Source organism: Stigmatopora argus, chromosome 6, assembly GCF_051989625.1.
Source record: "Stigmatopora argus isolate UIUO_Sarg chromosome 6, RoL_Sarg_1.0, whole genome shotgun sequence".
NCBI lineage: Eukaryota > Metazoa > Chordata > Actinopteri > Syngnathiformes > Syngnathidae > Stigmatopora > Stigmatopora argus.
In genome coordinates, this window is record NC_135392.1 from 8,390,591 (window position 1) to 8,408,875 (window position 18,285).

Here is an 18,285-nt window from a genome sequence, read left to right on the forward strand (position 1 = left end):
TGCATTCATTATTCAGTTCCTTTTCTTCAACAATAGAGCAGAACACACACACACAATACACACCTGAGTGAGCTCCTGCTGCTCCAAATCCCATTTTTTAATGCCGTTGTCTCTCGAGCCACTGAACAGTACGTCTCCCTGCACGGCCAAACACTCGATGCCATCGTAATGCGGAGGTTCAAAGTTATGAGCTGGGCCGATGTTACCCAGCGTCCCTTCAGCCACGTCAAACACCTGAAAATGGAAGCATGATGCATCTTTTGAAATCTAACTTTCACCATCAAAAAAAAGATCTAAAACGGGTGTCAAACTGGCAGACCGGGGGTCACAACTGGCTCGCAAAAGTAAATAAATAGTATGTTCGACTATTGTTTCCCTGCTAAAAATAAAAAAGATCCCTGTCCAAATATGTCTAGTTTTCCCAGTTATTTTTAATCAAAACAGCATGTTTAAAAATCTTCTAAAATAGACTATTTCCTGTTTTTCGGTTTTATTTTTAATAAAAATGAAACTGAACATTTAAAAAAAAGATTAAAAAAAGAAAAATCTAATGCTTTCCCCTTGTTTATTAAGAAATTAAAAATAAGGTTGAATTATTGCTGCCTCACAGTCTGGGTTCCAATCCAGGTCGTTCCACCTGTGTGGAGTTTGCATGTTTTCCCTGGGCCTCCGTGGGCTTTCTCCGGGTACTCCAGTTTCCTCCCACAATCCAAAGACATGCATGGTAGGCAGATTGGATACTCTAAATTGCCCAAAGTCAGCTGGTATAGGCCCAGCACCCCCGCAACCCTAGTGAGGATAAAGCGGTTCGTAAATGAATGAATGAATAAGTTGAATTATTGCTATTAAAAGGTCTCAAGGAGGATTTGGACAAAATTTAACATCTATAATCTATCAACCATCAGAAAAGCTCAATCCATTTAGTCAATTAATTATGGCAGCCGATAATTGGCAGGTATAGAGGTCCTCTGAATAAAACTGTAATTACGACATGGCCCGTGATCAAATGTTAGTTACCTTCACATAATGGTCTTTAGAACCAGTGATGACTTGGTCTTTGCCCAGAACAGACTGCCCCACCGTCAAACACATGACAGAACCTATTTGGCCGGTTAGTTTACCCATTGCTTGCATCCTAAAAAAAAAACACACACACACAAAATGATAAAAGAATTTGACCAAATTATAGAAATATAAACAGATTTTAAAAAGAGTCACTTTGAATGAATGTAGAAATTTTCTATCTCACCAATAAACCTGCTGAGCCAAAGCTCTGTCACTGAAAGCGAGGTGATACTAACAGGGTGCTTATTAAATGCATTTTCATCTTGGCAGCATTCCTACGCATCAATAAATGGTTATGAGATTTTCTGTCTGGTTCTCATGTCCCTCTAGAACAATAAAACTAAAAAGGAGAATTCTGAAACCTTGAGTGTACCCTTACTAAAAACACATTGCTTGCCATTGATGGCTGATCTATGATATCTTATAATTATTAACTAACTGGGCGCTTTTAATCGAAATGGAGACCTAATCCATTTCAAGTGGGAGGGATGGCAGTGACTCTGTTCAAATGAATAGGCGCATCTCATGGCATTACAGCACTGGATTCATTCAAAGCCGACCCCTCCCTGGTAAAATGGGGCGTCTAATACCGTCACACACAAGCGGAAGAAATACATGAATTAAAGATTCAGGTGTCCCTACCTGCATTTAATTTTTTTTTAAAAATGTGTCCATCAAATCTCAATCCACATCAATAGGCATTGTTCAAAAGATTATACGCATGCCACCGTAACTGTGATCTGTGTTGTAGTAAAGCGTGCAATTTGAAAAGTCAGGGTTCCTGAAGTCAAGTGAAATGCTAAGTGAGGGGATTAGTGGTGTATTCAGTAAAACAGGGATTATATATGTTAGTCGGCTTTAGTTTCTTCTGATTATCGTACCCTATCACATCAAACAAAAGAAACCGTCTATGAGCAGATAATAGTGCACACTGTGATATATAACATGCTGTTTCAGCCTGTATACGGGATACAAAAAGAGATCGTGCATGCCTGGATGAATACCTTACGATCCATAAACAAACAAAAGGAATGCAGTGTACCTGTTGAGATCCCAGATGCGAACAGTATTTCCAGTAGCGGCGTACAACACAGATCCCGATGGGTTGAGTGCAATCTGGTTGATCTGACATTCTCCATGTGCAAATGTTATTGTGCGGGTGGTGGCACCAGCACACGCATCCCCTGACACTACCTGTCCTGATGAACTGAAGGAAAGTAAAAAGGAGAAACTAAATCATTGGAAGAAAGACACAGTGAAGAGAAGGGGGAAACTGCATGTTGTACTCATAAACATACTGTTCAAATAGAATATTGGTGTGAATTCTGAATGAAAATGTATACATTTTTTTTACATGTCAATGGACATTTCTTTTTGTCTTTTATTTTATTCTGCCCCTGCAAATATTTATGAATTCTGTTGTTAGTCAGTAAAGCCACTTACGTGAGCGTGCGGACACACTTGGCTGGATCACGTATGTCCCACACTTTGATGTACGATGTGGAGACAGACAAGACCAGACCTGAGGAGGGACAGTATTTGACGGAGACTACATTGTTGGGGTGGCCTTTGAGCGTGACAATCTCTTGACCCGTCACCAAGTTCCAGATCTTACAGGTGCGATCTGGAAGAAATTGTTGACAAGTAAAACACAACACCACAAATGGAACCAATATTGCACATTGAATTCTGTGAATAGGTCAATAAAATGTGTACCTTTGGATCCGGTAAACAGTAACTCATCCGTGGCATCAACACACAAAACCGGCTTTGAGTGGCCCTCGGCAACAGACATACACTGCAGGGGTGCTGTGCGACCACCCTTCACACCCCCGATAGGATTGATCACACCCCTACAAACATGTAAAAAAAACAAAAAAAACATTTTCTGTGTGAATTACCTGAGGCAAAATAAGATACTGTAATTTTTCCCATGTTCACAGATGCAAGCACACCCACAGGCAGATACTACATAGCACATGCTTATCAAAAAAATTAAATAAATAAATGCATTCACTCACACTCAATGACTACTACTGATATCCAATAGGAAGACTAGATCAGACAGTTGATCCTTAAGTATGGCATGAGTACCAATTGGTACGTAGCCATTAAATGCATACAGTACATGCATGTGTCTCAAAACATGTACGGAACGCACGTTTGGTGGTGTAATGAGTGTGCGTGGTGGGGCTTATGTGGAGGATTGTTCTCTGGTGGGCTTCCTTGTGAGGCCTGTTTGTGTGTATATGAACTGTACTTAATGATTATAATTATGAGTAAGAAGGAAGGGGTGAACAGCAACTAGAAATTAACATTTTACACCTTTTTTGTGTCGATAATCTGAGCAAGTTTGTGGATTTATCCTGTTCATGAAGAAGAGTTTCAAGCAGCTGTGAAGAATTATTTTGGGAATTTGAAATATTGGCAATGAATGAGAAACTAAAAGATTACAAATATCTTCATTAGATGTTTTTTTGTATACTTTTCTTGGTTTTCATTTTACTTCACACACTGCTGCCATTTTTTTAATAACAGAGTTGAATTTCTTTTGAGAACAGAAGCACAAGTGTGATAAGACACTAATGCACACAAATTGCTTTTTTTATTCTATTACCAAACGAATTGAAAAAGTTAATCTACAGCAAAAGCAATCACACACAAAACAATTAATTAGAAGAAAACTAAAAGAACAGCCTGCAGGAGAAAAGTTGACGTCATATCATGCAACAACCAGTCGTGTCACCTAATTCACCACCCAATGGGTTGTGTTCAAATGTTCATATTCTAAATATATTATTTTCTGGTGTCATTGAGGTTCAGAAACGCCATCGTTTAACCATTTCCATCTCATGTTAGCTTCATTAAAACAGGTGTATTGTGGAAGAAGAACATCAGTGTAGCTTGTAAAATATACCCAGCTTTTGGGGACAATAATAACAATACTTAAATGTGACCTACAAGTTGGGAAAAGCTGGAGAACTACCATTTGGAAAATAAGAAATAGCAGTGTGATTTCATGGTTAAATTTCATTCCTGCAGTAGCTGTTGTCAAAGCTACCAGGTGCTCATTACTACTGCATAAAATGTCACATTGAAAGACTTTTTATCCAGCCTTTGGTTAGACGAAGCTATTTTTTTATGCCTCCCTATCCTTTTTTTTCCATTAAAGCTACACAAACTAGAGTCCAGCTCCTCCCAGGACCTGCATAGTCCAAATACTAGCAACCATTCCTGTCCTATCAGCATGAAATATCTCATAGTGTGCAGAGTTATGAAGTATGTAAAGGCTGCTAATGGATGTTGCAGCGCTGAACATGGGGGGACCAACAAACTAATGAGAAACGTGAAGGCAGATCAGTGTGTGTTCTGTGCATCACACTGAGAAACAGACAGAAGCGCCTTGGTGAAAGCTGCTTCAACTTGGGAATTAATAAGCAATAAAAAGAGAAGTAAGAAAAGTGTATATCAGGGAAGTGAAAGCATTTGACAAAACCTATCAAAGCTCACCCATTAGCATGTGTTGTCGAGTTTCGCTGATATTAAGGCTTGAAAGAGCGTGATTCTATTCCGGGTTTGGAGAATGAATAGACTAGATCAAGAGTGTAAGATGTTGATTAGTGAGCTTAAAATGTTTGGGGGCATGTTGTTTTCTTTTGCTGTTTTAAGTCGAAAAGTTGTATCGCTTTTTGACACAAGATCAATTAAATTTGGTACAGGTATATAATACATATTTACATGTACACCACAAAGAATAAGACCAATCTGCTTGTTCAATATGATATTTGTTGCAACCCCAATAGGCAAATACTCTTTATTGTATATCATTCCAATAATTAGTTTACTACAGTTATTATTAACAATGATCTTTACAAAGGTTTTACAATAATGACATTTTTACTTTACAACCAATTATCCTTGCATTTTCTTTAGCACTTTTTCCACCAGCCAATGACAACCATTCTCTCACACATTTAGAAAATTTCGAAATTTCAGTTAACAAAGTAAAAAAAAAAAAAATTCCACAACACAATTTGAAAACCTAAGGAACTGAGACTCAATCTGTTTTGTGTAAGACAAGGAAAACACAAGCAACACTCGGGTAAGAGAGGCAGGTGAGTGGAAGGACAGTTGGTGAAAAGGCGGCCACTGACGACCACAAAAACCGCCATCAAGTCATAGCACAAGCAAATGGCAGAAGACACGGACAAAGAAGGAAAAGACATAGTTGTTCTACCTGAGCACCTCGGAGAGCGAGGAGTCGCTGTCATCTGACCTGGAGGTAGGAGAGGAAGGAACAGGGTACGAAGGGGTGTCAGGGAGAGGAAAGGTTTAATCAGACTAAGGAAAGACAAGGGTTACTGGCAATGGGTTACAAAAGAGGAAAGACTCGGGAAAGACTTCAGATATAAAGCAGTACACAAAGTTTGTTCAGTGATCACGTCACACCAAATAAGATCTTTGGGTGACGGATGTCATGTTCTGGTGCGGCCAAATTGTTTTATTTGACAATTCACTTACAAACAAACCCCTACCTAAAACTTTTGAACATTTGGTGGTTGCAAGTATTGTAGTATCTGAATACAGTGTTGGAATTCCTTGTTGTGGGACATGGCAAGATGAGGAATCATGAACGGGTTGCTTGTACATCCATGGTATCTTAATTTTAGATGAAATGTGCACATTGGAAGACAATGTTTATAGTGCTGTCCGTTTTGTTTGAAGGGATAAATGATAGGAAGATGGAACTTTATATTATTCTCGGCTTAATTGTCTTTAGAGTTGAATAAGCGTATACCACGTTTGATTTCAAACCAAATTTAATTTTAATGTCAATCTAAGATAATTGCTGAGAATAGTAACAGGAACTAACACGTCGTAATTAGGGATGGGCAATGATGAAAGAAGAGTCAGTGGGGTGCACATACTGCATTTCTGTGCCCATTCATCATTGTACACAAGTTCCACATTGTTAAAGTATTTCTGTCTTTATCGTCGTAATTAGCCAAAGAGGATAAAAATAATTAACATAGCATTCCGGGCAACCTCTTGGTAAGGGGACTGAGGCAGACCACATCCTATGTCTGCTATATATCAGTCTACACAATGTGTGTTTAATACAAACACAGTTTTTATGTTCTGAACTTGAATGGTCTATTTCTCTTTCTTTCTTTTTTTTAAAGATATTTATTGATTAAAAACAAAACAGCATTAAAACCTGGCTATATTCTTCCGTTTTGGCTTTTAATTAATGCTGGTAGCTATTGTCATAGTCACGTTCCAGTTCTGACATACAGCATCTATTTGAAATTCATTGATTTTAGTGAAAGGAAATGTAAAGGTTAGATAAAATAAGGCTCTACAGTGTCATAAGCCGCTTAATGCAACCAGATAGAAAACTATTTCAAATTCATCTTTGACTATTGTATATAAAAGTGAATTATGCATGTCAGCTTCTAAACACAAAAACACAATTAAAATCAGATAGCTAGTATAGATGATAAAAATTGCAACTTTGGTATTATACTATTATTTAAGTCTGGTTAAAATCAAGCAGAGGCATTTATCCAGAGGATTAGTAACGTTTGCAATTACCAATTTGAGAATGGAGGCAAAAATATGATGGATGAACAATAAATGTCAGAGGGAAGATATGAAGGACAAAATAACGTGACCCTTTCTTCCATTTAATTCAACATAGCTGATGCAGGGATGTAAAAATAAAATAAAATAAAAAAACAATATAAAACTACAAAATTTATCGTGAAGTCACTATCTTATGAGTAACCCAAGTTTAAACAAAACACAGATGACGATGAAGATTAATCTCTAGCAATTATTAGTTCAACTCTATTTAAAACAGATGACAACAGCTGCATTGAAAAAATTAGAAAAAGCAGCTGATTCACCCACAATTTGCCTCCTTCAAACAATGAAGAACCAATAGCTCAGATAGCAATCAATAGCGCAGAGTCCTCAAAAAATAAGTTCACCTTTTATAACACGGCAATATATACAGCTATTCAATGAATGCTGCAAAATGAATGCAAAGAACTGTGCACAAATCTGCCAGAAATAGCTGAAATTGCCCATGAATAAGTCATCTATGTTGCCACTCTCTTTCTAAATATATATACATATAACTAGCCTTCTCTTAGGAACCAGAGCTTCAACCTATCCTTAATTCATAGGGAAAAGAATACAAACAGAGCATATGGTACATTGTTTTTGTTCCATATAGATTTTAAGAAATACATTCTGTCAATCAGCTCAACGTAAACCTAATTAAAAATAGAAGACAATCATCTAACCCATATATGCATTTTATGCTATGTTATTCTTCGTAAAGGCCCATTAATCACCATATACATTTAAATAATGTATTGGTACATGTTATATTAATGAAGCCCATCTTAAATGTAATGTAATGATATGATAAAACAAGAAAACATGCACATTCTTGGGAACTATCCAAAACATCACATAGGTCATGTCTTCTTTCAAAAAAGCATGACTTACAATGTATGTTTAACTATTTTGCCCTTATTGTTTCAAGTAATGAAATTGTGTTTAAAGAACTGACAACTCCATAACTCAAATATTGGCTTTGGCTACAAACAGAGCAGAAAAAAATAAATCAAGCAAGAAACAACTAAGCTGGTGTACTTGTATTTCAAGACAACACTGTATTATTCTACCAAAATGGCATATAAAAACCAGAAAACCTACCTTTCCCCAATTTCTTTGCCATTAAGTGGGATAATACAGGCATTTATTGAAGGTACCAGTAGCCGTATCATTTCTAGCTACGTTAAAAAAAAGGCTTGCAAGAGAAAACGTACAGTAATTCGATTATTTTAATATATATCGGTCTCTCTGTGCACCTAATATTCTGCAGTTGTGGAGCATATTACAGTTCTCCACAGTATCTTTAATGGTACAATTTTTGCTCTGTAGACTACCTTTAATGCCATGCCAAGTATTCTTGGTTAAACAGTGGGAGTGATGCCCACATAACTGTCAATTGCGCACACTTAAGCTTCACAAGGTCACAGGTTAAGGTCTTTTCCCCCCAAAGACATGACCTTCATCCGCTTCACAGGGGCCAAGAAACCAATAAGAAGCCGAAGCCATAATATAACATAAAATACTCATAGGCATGTCTAAGGGCAAAAAGTGAAAAACACAGCATCCTCTTTGTACTCACTTATCCAGACCAGAACCTTGACTTTGATTGCTGGTGAGCCTCGAGAACACATTGCGGTCAGTCCTGGTCCTCAGAGGGGGTGATGAAGGGGGAGTATACCCATCAGTGGGCCTGAGAAATGGAGAAACATCCATATTAGTATGCAAAAGTATGTGACTCTGGACGATGACAAAGTGAAAGTTACGTTTTTCAAAAGAAATCTATCACACGTGTGCATGTACCTGTATGAGCGGTCGTAAGATTTCCTTCTGGTGACAGGAGAAGTGTCGTAGCCCCGCGATTGCCTGGGACTACCGCATAAAAAAAGCAAATAAGAGCAGTCTTAATAACAGCTTTGAACCTCTTTTGGGGATGGGCTAAGTTTTACACCTTTCACAGGGGGTTCTGGTAACCATTAAACAGATAAACGAGAGATCACTAAATACAAATACTATATACTACATACAGTTCAAACTTATTGCATTGCCCAAAGGCAATTTTGGTGTTGTATGTTTTTTCGACTTACAAGGTGTGTCCTCTAACGGGCAAACTGATGGTGCGCGATGCTCGTTCTTTGTGGAAGGGGTCTCGCATGGAGAGGCTGAGGCTAAGGCCCAGGCTAGCCTTGGCTGTGCTCAGACAGTCCTCCTGGATGTCGGTGAGCGAGGCCAAAGATTTGGTGATTTGCTGCTGCTGCTTGCAGCCTGGCGGGTGCTCCAGGGCAGGACCCAGATACTCGGCCGACACAGCCTTCATCTGAGCTGACAGGCGAGGTTCCACCTGCGTGGGAGGTGTGAACCAATTGAGTTGCAAGGAAGCGGAAGAGAGAAAGAAAAGAGAGACAGTAGGACCAAAATAATAGAATCAAACAACACAGGAAAAGGGCCATTCAATTCTATCCTTAAATCCAGCATTAACTGTGTCGCCAAACAAAGAGAGAAAAATGCCCATTGAAAAAAAATACAAGTTTTGGTCCCAGATGAGTAAATCAGAACTGCTGTCTAACGATAAATAATTTCACAACCAAAAATCAGAGGCAAGGGAACTATTTGTACGCCCATACTGCCACCTTGTGGTTCATAAAAACGCAAGTGCTCTAATAAATTATTTCACACAGTAATATCAGAGGCAAGTGACTTATTTTTGAACATATTATGCCATCTTGTGGTTGATAAAAAGGTACATGCTTTAATTAAGTGGGACAGTATAGTACATATATTAAATATGAAGGCGTCCCCAAAGATTCAGATTTAATCTTGTGATAAATCATTAACTAAGATTAGATGTGAGTTTAAATAAATTGACAAACATTGTCAATGCTGAAAATATCCTTTACCTTTATTTTGAAGTCGTCTTGGCTGTTGGACTCTGTAATTTGTGAGGCACTGGAAGAAGCAAAGAGGAGCTCGGGTAAAAAGACAATTTGAGGGAATATAATAGCAGGACGGTGAGAATAGGAAGCAGGCAGAGTTTTGACCTGTTGTCGGAGGCTTGACTGAATTCAGACGGCTCCTCGTCCGTGCTTGCGTAACCGTTCTCTGCAAGTGTGGCAGGGCGGAAAGCTTTTCAATGAAAAACCAACAAACTCATTTATTGATCCATGCTTTTTTACTGTACATATCCACATAGTGGTTTCCTCACCCTGCTGTGCATTGTGGATGAGAGCCTGCAGTTCAGGGATGTATTCAGCTTTTTCTCGCAGGGCATCGAGGATCATGTGATTTTGGGATGAACCAATCATATCGGTCTGTCTTAGCTGACCCTCCAGTAGTCGGATCTGTGCCTCCTTCTGTGCCACTTGCAAGCTCTACACACATATGTTGACACGTGACAAACATGTCATGTATCTACAGACTAAAGTATTTGGGACGATATACAAATTGTGAATCAAAACTGAACGTAACAGTTTGGAATAGGGTAGGAAAATGACTTCATGAATCAAATCGTAAAGTCCAAAAAAAATTGCGCACGTTATTTCGGTTCAAGAATGTACATTTACCTGTTAAAACCAACACTTCATACACTGTTTTTTTATATGGACACACCTTGTCAATGGAGGCCTTGAGAAAATGGTCCAGCAGGTGTCGTGCTTCAGCCAAAGAACATGAGCTGATCACCACTGAGGTATCTACTGAATCCAGCTCATCCTGGAATATAATTACAAAATGTGTGTTTGTATTTACAAACAGTAAACAAAATTTAGAGACCGTGCATTTTTTTAATCTTCATTCATCTACTTGTATTCATACCTTGGTCTCCTCTATCTGCACTATAGTGGCCTGGCAGTCAGAAAGACTGTCATTTATGTAGTCAATGTTTGCATTCAGAACCTCAATGTCCTCGCTAATCTCCAAAAGAAGTCGGTCCTCTGCCTCTGGACCCTCCCCTTCCGCCATTAGTACCGCTCTCTTGTGGGAAAGAGCCTCCTGTTGGGCTGTCAGCTCCTCTCGTTTCTGAGACAAGAAAAAAGGGAGGAAATGTTATATATTTCTCCAATCAGAACTGAGTACGGGGCATCCTTGGTGCGAGCTAAAGTTCTGTTCCAACGGCCTCAACCTAACCAGTGTTTTAATGAGTCAGGGATTGCCGTAAACTACGCTACCACAGTGCAGACCATGTATATTGTTAGGTGCGACAAGATATTCCTAAGAGTTTCTATCTGGAATAATAAAAGTGGCAAACATATCAAGGCGCCTGAACCTTGATGAGTCGATCCATGTCAGCTTCCACATTGGAAATGGTCATTCTCTGCATGACGATGTCCACAATACGACGTTCCAAGGTTTGCCACTTTTGACGAGCCGATTTGGAGCTTACGGCTCGACCCGCTGTTACGTTGTTGCTGAAACCCGCAGGCTTCTGCTGAAACTTCTTCCTGCCGCTGTGAAGAACGAAGAAAGATGTGAAAGATAGACAGAACACAGAATGCATATGCAGCATATAGTAAGCGAGGCCATCTTACCCAATGACTCGGGTTCCGTCCATGTTTCCCTCACTCTCTCCCGGGTAACCGTACCCGTTGTTTTTGTTGTTCCACTGCCGTACTAAACCACTCACGGTCTTCCCGCTCTCGGGTTCAGAGCTGCTCGCTGTGGTGCTGGCGGACAGCTCCGCACCAGAGTCAGTCACCGGGGAGGACTGGTTCCAGCGGGCCACGCGTCCAGCAACACGATCTGACATGGGTTTGGCTAGCCTGCGCAATGCTGACACTTCTTGCGTTTTCCTGCGGAGCACCAACTCCTGCTGTCGCTTCTGGGATTCCAGTGCTCGGATTTGAAACTGATAGATAAGACGATGGAGGAACATCATGAATTGAACATTCTAGCAGTTTTGCCAAGAGAAATCAATGTAGTCTGTCACGATCACTAGATTGGCTACTTTTGCAAATAAATCAGTTATTTTCGCCTGACCTCCTGTCTTCGCTGCTCCTTCTTGAGCTGGGCAATCTCACGGTTCCTCTTGGCCTCTACCAGCCTCCTCCTCTGCTGCTCCTCCTTCATCTGTTTCATCACTGCCACCTAGAGCAAACAATCAGATGAGAACGTTCCCAAGTTTTCTCACTTATTTGCGCTCCCACTTCTCTCACCTTGGCTTTCTTCATGTCGTTGACCTCTGTTTGCAGTTTCTTCAGTTCTCGTTCATACCTGCCCTGGTTTTTGATGAGGCGCGCGTGTTCCTTCTGTGCAGCTTGGAGCTTCAAAAGATCCCTGTTCATCTCTTTAAGCCGTTTTTCATACTCCTGCTTTACCCGGTTAGCTTTCTCTTCTGTGTAGTTCTCCATGGACACTGAGGAGCCATGTAGTAATGTTGAAGACCGTGCTGCACGTGGTCTTTAAAAGACTGAGAATAGAAGATCGCTCTGGAGCAGACTCACTGAGGTTCTGAAGCACACGATCCCTCTCCAGCTGAGTGTCTCGGATCTTGTTCTGAAGCAAAATGAGCTTCTCCTCATACTGGAGCTTCAGCATTAGCAACCTCCGCTGGCTGTTCTCCAGTTCATCTATTAACTTCTGCTTGATCTCGATCTCACAAGTCAGATCGGCAAGGTCGGCCTGAAAGTTGGCTGAAAGTTGATGGCCACATGTCAGATGGCAAATTGGACAAAATAGAGCAGAACTTGGAAATAAATCAGAGTTATTGTATTCTTGCACCCGTACAACATCCAAAGTCACAAAGTTGACAACTGATAGAAAATCTATCTTTTTAATTTCAATTACATTATTTTCAGTTTTTATATATTTTTTAAACCTTCCGTATTGGTATACAAAGTCAAAAGAAAAGCACACCTTTCTCTTCAGAATCTGAGTCGGAGTCCACTAGGCTCTCATCGCTGTCAAACTCATCACCTTCCTCCCTTCCTTCTTCCTCCTCCTCCTCATCTTCATCCTCACAACCACTCTCCTCCTGCAATGGAGACATGATGTTCTGTCCACAAAAATCAGTATTAGGCATCCTTCATTTTGCCTCAGTTCTAAATTGACAGATCACTTTCAAGTTACCTCTGTGTGATTGTCGTCTGAATCAATCTCACCGTTCAGTCCGTTTTCTTCATTTTGACCAACATCACCATTCTCGTGGTTGTGTAATTTAACACGCTTTTTCAAACCTTTCTCCAACTCTGGGCTGGATGAAAGTTAAAAAAAAAAAAAAAGCATTTGAGTCAAGACAAGATGTGGAAAAAGTATTAGGAATTTGTGCATATTTTACTTAGGGTATACTTTAGGTTCATGGATGAGCTGGAGGTTACACCCCACATCCTTCCACAGTCAATTGCAGGGTGTATTCATTCACAGTTATCATCCGTTAAACACCATGACATTTTGTAAGCCCGTCACAATAATGACCTCATTGACCTCTTATCCAATATATAAACTTGCCAACGATAATTTTACAGGGCCAAATCAATTACGTATTTCATAGATGGCTGGGATAGGGTCCAGCACCCACCGCAACTCTAATTGCCCGTAGATGCGAATGTGAAAGGCTATATATTTCTGAGTCCACTTTCTGTTCCAAATAGGCATTTGCAACACTAATGTGGAAGACCAGAAGGAGAAGAAAAAAGTGCATGACGCAAAATAATACAATATAAACAGCAGTGATTCATTTTGAACATTGTTATATTCAAAGCACTAATGGACAAATTAGTACTTTGTGTTGGCCTCAACATAAAAACCACATTACAGCAGCCTTTTTTCAGTCCCATTACTTCTGCTTTTAGCTAATGTATGTAGATTTTATGACTATTTTTCCATCCTCTCTGCTGTGTTTTACAACCCTGCATTTTAATAAACGCCCCATCTTACAATTCCCCATCTACTTCCATCTATAACCCATTAAATTCCAATTAGCCTTTTGGACTATGCATTTTACTCCGTCACGACCCAGTGGCTGTCTGAATGAGACCATTCTGAGCCAAAGCCAGTTTTACTCCTTGCTGCATCGCAATTCCATTCAGGCAGTGACTGCCTAAGTGACCTCTAATGGACCTTTTAAGCTCCAGTAGTTAAGCAATGGGAAGGGCAAAGTTTCACACAAGTTATGTAAAAATAGACGAATATAAGGCGGATTATCTGTTCACCTCATCCTCCTCTGCCTCCTTTCCTTCTTCTTCAGCCTCTCGATGTCTAGTTTGGCCCTGCGCAACACATCCGTCATTTCTGCCTCCATGGACATGGAAGCAGGGGAGGATCCAGGTGGGTGACCAGGGGCGGGGCTCAGACAGGAGGAAGTAAAGGGAGTTCGAGGGGTGGGCCGAGCAGCTTGACACCGCAATGATTCATTCATTGCCTCACTCTCCAGGAGCTTCGATCTAAGAAAGCATGAGTTGATGCTTTGTTTCATATACATCGATTATGAACTTTTTGGATCACGAAGTCAATGGTGGAAAATAGCATTGAAAATGTGATAACATTATAGGAAACTTTAAGATAACTGTAAATAAGACAAGGGAACATACTACTTGATATGTTGTTCTAGCTGCTAGATACAATGGCAAAAATCAAATGGAAGTGAAAGTGAAGTAAGCTGTGAAGTAAAGTCTGACCTGAGTTCTTCAACCTCCCGAATGTAGTTCTGAATAAGAGCTCCAATCTCCTGGTTGCCTTCACCTTGAGGTTAAGAAAAAGGCTAGAGTCAGGTTGAATAAAATACAAAAACAATAGTTTTTTAACAGATTTAAATTTCATTTGGTCTATACATGAAAGAAGAAAGCACTGTGCAAATATATACATTTAGATACTATATATATTTATATAAAAACTATATGATTGGCATAATAACATTCTGAAATTAACTAAGAACCTAATCTTAGCCGATCTGTAACTTACAGTTGCCAATATTCAATTCAAGATCGACCAATTCACACACCACATTCACCATTGATGACAATTGATAGATTCAATGCACGGTCTCTACTAAGGATGGACCAATATGTATTGGCTGCTCCCACTACAGCATCATTGTAACAAGCCCTCTACATCTACCCACATCATCATCAATGACAACAAAAAAAGATTTGAATCACAAGAATGAAAACATCTGAAAGTATAGGGAGAAGCAAGGGGTTTGCACATACTTGATTTGCAGAGCAGCATGCTGACCTCATTGGCCAGCAGATGTGTGACTCGGGTGTTAAGGTGGTCGATGGTCTCCTGCATGGCCTTCACTCTGAGACGCAGAGTGTCATTTTCTCGTTGGAGCATGACGTTTTCTTGGTACAGATCACTGTAGCCCTCTGAACCGTCTTCACAAGCCACGCGCTTCCCCTGCATACCAAGATAAACCATATGAGTGATAGGAAACACAATAAATATATGTGAGGAATGGACGCCCTTCAAAAAAAAAAAGTTAACCCAAAAATGCCCAAACATTGAGACTATGCAGTACTTTTCTTTTAGGCATGGGCTATAAAATCTCTTAATGAAGCTCCAGATCAGACATGGTCACTTCTATTTTTCTCAAGTATCATCTGGCTTTGTCAGCGACCTATCCAGCATACACCCTTTAGGCTTTAATTCACTCGCAAGCTGTATGGAAAATGGATGGATGAATATTTTTCATTCAGTTTGACTAAATTCCTCTGCAAACAATGCATGCCCAACGATAACTAAAAATCAGGCATGCGTCATGGCTAATCCCACTTAGAATAATACCCTTTTGTTGGAGGTCTGCACTCCACTAAGTGTCATTCTTGTCTTAAAAATTTGCAAAAACAATGTGAGAGTGTGCAACTTAATATGAGCTGAACAAGTCTGGTTGGTCTGTATAGTTACCATTGTTAGACTCTGAATGATAAACACTAGAAAACTCCATTACGTAATCTATGAACAGAGAGACTCTGTCTAATCCGGTCCCAGCACGCAAACATTATGTCCACTGGCAGAAGCCTGTGTTGCCTTCAGTGACATCTCATCCTTTATAACCACATCCAGGTCAAGTCATATTCACCATTGTCAAGTAATTCGGGCACTTAAACACATTATAAGCAAGTAGGTATACTTAACAAACTTAAAAAACATTGTTACACGTTAATATATTCAGAAGTAGTATTAAAGCGGAATCGCCACATTTGCTATTTTTATCGAATTTAAGCCATACTAGGGTAAGGTTAATTTACTTATGTAATTACAATCATACATATATTATATATGAACTTTTTTTTCTTGTCACATTTGGTTTCTCTAGATTCAAAGCACTAATGCAGTTTATGGTAAACCACTCATACACATTCAGAAACTCACTCAGACAAATGTACTCTGTAATTGTGTTGTTTTAGTCCTGGCTTTGGCCGTTCCTGAATAAGGATGATAAATGCCAGACTCTATTATGTTTTATTTGGTCATCTGAGTCTGAGGACTGTTTGGTCAAAGAGTTCTTCCTATAGCATTAAGCTTTTGTGGAGGTCTTGTCTCCCTATTTGCCACTTAAATTACTAATTTTCATTCCTAACTGTGCCTTGAACAAAGGTATTAAATACATAGGAATCTGTTTTACTATTATAGTGACTCTACAGCCTTCTCGCTTTTTTTATTGGATCTTACTGCAGCAGTGTATTAGTTATGTAGATTGAAAAGTTGTTTTTTTTCATAACCTCATCTCACGCCAAATTATCATCAAACAGTATGCTCATCAAAACGTAAATGTGACACTTATTTTTTTAACCCCTCTAGTATCCTTCCCTCCATCACGTACCCCTTTGTACTCCAACAGCTCCATCTGGAGGCGGGCAATCTCAGCACGGAGGGCGGTGATCTGCTGGCTGGTCTTGTCTTGGTTCACCACCACCTTGTTCTTGATGTTACGGGCCCGGTTGGCATACTTGAGGGTGTTCAGGGTCTCCATGAAGTCACGGTCGGAGGGACTGACGCAGGCGATCATCACTGTGCGACTGGACGGAGTCATTTAATATTTTGATATTATGGAGGTCTATAATGCACAGATGCAATCTAAATCAGAGTGTGACATTGCGATGAATTTGTCTCCACTATCAAGTAACAGAGCGCTCGCCCATCAAGTGGAGCTGATTAAGAGGCAAAAATGAGAGTACCAAAGATGATTGAGTCCCAACTACTATAGTTTACGGTTTACAGAAAAGTGTAGATGTTTTAAACCACTTGACGAAAATTGTTAAATCAGTTGTAAATTGATCCGGACGTAAATATATGTCGGTATGGTATACTGTGTGCCAGTACCATCATTTTAACAATTGATGATTAAAATTCAGGCTTATTGATGTGGTTGTAGTTAGCGGTGGGGTAAAAATAGTCCATCTTACTGCTGAGCGCTGTTTTGAACATTTATACCTGGTTGTCAGAAGCTACACAGCAAATAATGTAGTATATTATATACATATATGGTATTTGTATATGGAATTTAATAAAGAATAGTCATGATACTGTAGTCAACTGCACATGTACAAATTACATGGCCCAAAACAAAAAGGTGGAGCGGGCCTTGATTTCCATTTTACCTTTAGCTCAAAAGAAAACGTTATAGTGAACACCATCACATACCTATTGCCTCCTAGTGAATCCTGTAGCAAACGAGTGAGTTTGGAGTCTCTGTACGGGACGTGCCCTCCTTTCTTGGTCTGATCTCCTAAAGAACTGATGACATTTCCCAAGGCCAACTACAACATACACACATAACAAACACTTGCTGTGACAAGGCAAAATTAAATCAACAAAACATGTTTACAGTCATTTAAAACCAAAAGACACAAAATCCATTTGTTTGAGCCTCACCAGTCCACAGTTAATGGAGATTCCCTCTCGGGCTCGCTCTCCAGTGGCTCCTGTGCGTTTAAGCCTCTCGGAACCGGCCAGGTCCACAAAGTGAAACTTGGCCATCAGCGCTTCATACTCGGGCTGCTCAATGGCGCTGGACAACACACCATTCAAATCCACATTCTCCCCTTCACCGTTAGGCTAGCAAGGTGATACAGCAAAAGTATGTTAGAAAGGAGGAAAATAATTCATGGGAATCACACCATCTTTTCTTCAAGTTTTTTTTGCAACAACTTCCAGGACTATACTTAAATTATTTAAACAGGCTCTTATCTTTGTATATTATAACATTAACACGCTGTAGACAAGAGAATGAAGGCGACAAAAATTGAGAAATACAGTACCAAAAAAATTACCATATTTACAAATTCCTACCCGCCTCTCAATAATCCTAATCTTTTTACCCTCTTCCTACTGCGAGATTATGAGATTATGATGAAATTCTGATCAGACTCCCAATGAATCTCATTCGCAGGCTGCCTCTTTTACCACTATTCATTTTTAGCCCTGATCCTTTCATCCTGCATCCCTCACCAAATGTTGCGGTTGTTGGCAGACTCTCATCTGACACAGGTGGATTGTGAAGATGGCGTGTGAGCGTGAGCTTGATGCGTTCATCTGCGTGCTGGCGGTGGTTCGGGACAGGGCGCCCAGTTTCAGACACTGCAGCAGCTGCACATACAGGAGGAAAGTGACAGCTACTAATTTAAATTTGAAATGAAGACAAGACAACCTAAAATAATGTGT

General features: G+C 39.8%; 1 protein-coding gene across 9 annotated transcripts in view; it reads right to left on the minus strand.

Moving 5' to 3' along the window:
- Positions 1-18,285, minus strand: part of kif21b (kinesin family member 21B) — a 48,015-nt gene that overhangs the window by 11,783 nt on the left and 17,947 nt on the right. For 2 of the 9 annotated variants that reach the window (XM_077604057.1, XM_077604052.1), the window contains exons 5-32: positions 18,073-18,210; positions 17,497-17,679; positions 17,266-17,381; positions 16,445-16,640; positions 14,829-15,018; positions 14,298-14,361; positions 13,833-14,063; positions 12,751-12,874; positions 12,538-12,676; positions 12,126-12,314; positions 11,838-12,037; positions 11,662-11,769; positions 11,214-11,530; positions 10,952-11,132; positions 10,501-10,704; positions 10,297-10,398; positions 9,893-10,058; positions 9,729-9,813; positions 9,588-9,636; positions 8,778-9,031; positions 8,494-8,562; positions 8,273-8,383; positions 5,303-5,341; positions 2,782-2,918; positions 2,509-2,689; positions 2,108-2,272; positions 1,018-1,135; positions 64-234 (exon numbers count right to left, since the gene is read on the minus strand). In XM_077604057.1, the coding sequence (XP_077460183.1) occupies positions 64-234; positions 1,018-1,135; positions 2,108-2,272; positions 2,509-2,689; positions 2,782-2,918; positions 5,303-5,341; positions 8,273-8,383; positions 8,494-8,562; positions 8,778-9,031; positions 9,588-9,636; positions 9,729-9,813; positions 9,893-10,058; positions 10,297-10,398; positions 10,501-10,704; positions 10,952-11,132; positions 11,214-11,530; positions 11,662-11,769; positions 11,838-12,037; positions 12,126-12,314; positions 12,538-12,676; positions 12,751-12,874; positions 13,833-14,063; positions 14,298-14,361; positions 14,829-15,018; positions 16,445-16,640; positions 17,266-17,381; positions 17,497-17,679; positions 18,073-18,210 (4,227 nt within the window). Of the gene's footprint in view, positions 1-63; positions 235-1,017; positions 1,136-2,107; positions 2,273-2,508; positions 2,690-2,781; positions 2,919-5,302; positions 5,342-8,272; positions 8,384-8,493; positions 8,563-8,777; positions 9,032-9,587; positions 9,637-9,728; positions 9,814-9,892; positions 10,059-10,296; positions 10,399-10,500; positions 10,705-10,951; positions 11,133-11,213; positions 11,531-11,661; positions 11,770-11,837; positions 12,038-12,125; positions 12,315-12,537; positions 12,677-12,750; positions 12,875-13,832; positions 14,064-14,297; positions 14,362-14,828; positions 15,019-16,444; positions 16,679-17,265; positions 17,382-17,496; positions 17,680-18,072; positions 18,211-18,285 lie in introns of those variants that run through there. The other 7 variants (XM_077604059.1, XM_077604055.1, XM_077604056.1 and 4 more) reach the window with 6 other exon arrangements.